The following is a 2,619-nucleotide window of genomic DNA, read 5'->3' as shown; positions in this document are numbered from 1 at the left end:
TGTAATTTTATTTTACATGAACAGGTATTGTCATATGACAATAGTAGCTAGTCAATTCAAAGTAAATATATAATCTCAAAAAATAGATGTCTCAGGATCCTTCTACCTTGGCTTCTTCAGCATATCCTATCATTGTGTGTCACCATAATTGGCTGACAGTAAGAGAAATAGTTTTCTTCAGGAAAAAGTACTCAAATTTGTTATCAAATACCAAATGTTCAGCCATGAAAACATACATATAAGGATTTTTATATAGACTGAAACAGGTATAGGTCAGAATATACATGTATATACATATGTGCAAATAATAACAATGCAAAAGGCCACAAATTTAAAAGCCAGTAAGTAGATACATAGGAAAAAGCTTGAAGGGGGAAAAGGTAGAGGAGAAATAAAGTATTCATATTATAATCTGGGACATAGTACAATGGAACCAAAGTATGAATTTACAACCTCTATCCTTAGAGTTGATCATATTCAGGGACAAGTAGGAAAATATAATTCAATAAATGTCCGATAAAATATCAAGAAACCCCACAATTCTCAGCATTCTCAGCATTACTAATATGCAGAGCAAGGCAAATTAGGAAAAAAATTAAAAACAAATTTGAAACTTCATCTCAGTCAATCAGAATTAACTAATATAAAAAAAAATAAAAAAATAAAAAAAGAGTGACAAATGCTGTTCAGGATACCGTAGAGTGAGAAGCCCTTGTTCACTCTTTGAATGATTGTAAACTGGTGTAGCCACTCTGGAATTTGGAGAATACTCAAAACAGCTAAAAATAAATAAACTATTTAACTCAAAAAATAAAAATTAAAATTAAATAAATGATCTCAAAAATTAAACAATAAAAGAAGTTTTCTTACCTCAAACACTGAATGACCCTCTAAAGAATGATGGCATTTCATTCTATATATTACCCAAAATAAAGTAGTAATTGTGAAGTACATATTAACTCCTTTATCATTCTATTATTTTTGAAGTATATACTTTGTTTTTATAAGGATAAATAAATGGGCATGTAGGTAGCATATACATGTTTGTACACATGAAGAGAGAATGTTGTTTGTGCTTTTGCATATACAAACAAATTCATAAGTCCACATTGTATATATTTATCTGTTGTGCATTAACTTACTTCTTTGGCAAGTGTTCTAAAATGAGCTTTTAGATCTCTATGTTAGACTAGACTGTTTTCTTCGATTCACTGATTAAGTTATCATCATTGAGCCAACACTTGGTTAAAGGACCCTGGGATGCCTGGTTTTGTCATGGATGCTTGAAATCACAGCTGATGTCTTCTCTTTGTACAGTATGGAGTGCTCTTAGCCAACAGTCTATTTACACAGCTAGCACAGTATGGGATAATTTTTAGTGTTTATCAGAAACTGCAATCAGTTTCTTCCACATTTTCCTGATAGCATTCTTCATTTCCTTATTCCTGAAAGTATAAACTACAGAATTGAGCAATGGGGTTAACACTGTGGTAAATACAACAGCATTTTTCTCAAAGGAAAATGCAGATATAGGTCGTGCATATGTTAATATGCATGGGACAAAAAACAAAACCACAACAATAATATGGGATCCACAGGTTGAGAGGGCTTTAAATTTCCCTTCAAAGCTGTGGGCTCTCAGAGAGTACAAGATGACACCATAGGAGACAAGCAAAATAGAGAAGATTATGATGCAGATAGACCCACTGTTGGCAAACACCAAAATGACAAATATGTGTGTGTCTGTGCAGGCAAGCTTCAGTAATGGGAACAAGTCACACATGTAATGATCAATGACATTGGGTCCACAGAAAGGCAGCTGCAACATGAATGTAATTTGTATAATAGAATGTAAGAATCCTCCTGCCCAGGACACCATCACAAGATTGCCACAGAGCCTCCGGTTCATGATGGAAGAGTAGTGAAGAGGCTTGCAAATGGCCACATAGCGGTCATAAGCCATGGCTGACAGGATTATCACCTCCATCCCAGTGAAGAAGTGCACAGCAAACAGTTGTGTCATACAACATTCAAAGGAGATGGTCTTCCTCTCATAGAAGAGGTCTACCATCATCTTGGGGGTGACAGTGGAAGAAGTGCATGCATCCAGTAAGGACAGGAATATCAAGAAGAAGTACATGGGAGAGCTCAGCAGTGCAGGGCTGTAGATGATGGTCACCACAATCATCATGTTGCCCCCAATAGTTGCAAGGTAGATAAACAAAAATATAAAAAACAGTATTTTCTCAACTTTTGAGTTCTGTGAAAGTCCCAGGAATATGAACTCAGTGACACAGCTCTGGTTTTTCATGATTCATAATATAATGGTGAAAGTAAGATGTGTTCAACTAAATCTACAATTATTAAAAAAAAACAAATACTTAATACAATTTACAGAACTACTATGAACAAGTTGATGTGCCCTTATGCAAAATTATCTTGATTTATTTTACTACTATTAAAAACAGAATATTACAAAGTTTATAAAGTATACAGATATATAACAAGTAGAATTACAGTAAGAATAAACTTTTGAACCAGATAAAATAGCCACATTTTAAACATTGAGATGAAAGAATATACTCTCTGGTGGGCAATAGAAATAATATATATTTGAAC

General features: G+C 33.8%; 1 protein-coding gene across 1 annotated transcript; it reads right to left on the bottom strand.

Moving 5' to 3' along the window:
- Positions 1-1,375: 1,375 nt before the first annotated feature.
- Positions 1,376-2,314, bottom strand: LOC110289624 (olfactory receptor 4C15-like). The gene has a single exon (XM_021155910.2). It carries the CDS (start codon positions 2,309-2,311, stop codon positions 1,376-1,378), a length of 936 nt encoding a protein of 311 aa, XP_021011569.1. The 5' UTR covers positions 2,312-2,314.
- Positions 2,315-2,619: the final 305 nt, after the last annotated feature.

Source organism: Mus caroli, unplaced genomic scaffold (assembly GCF_978045245.1).
Source record: "Mus caroli unplaced genomic scaffold, Mus_caroli_1 scaffold_2, whole genome shotgun sequence".
In the NCBI taxonomy this organism is placed as follows: Eukaryota; Metazoa; Chordata; class Mammalia; order Rodentia; family Muridae; genus Mus; species Mus caroli.
The sequence above is the reverse complement of the archived record's forward strand: the minus strand, read 5'-3'. Positions and strand labels throughout refer to the sequence as shown.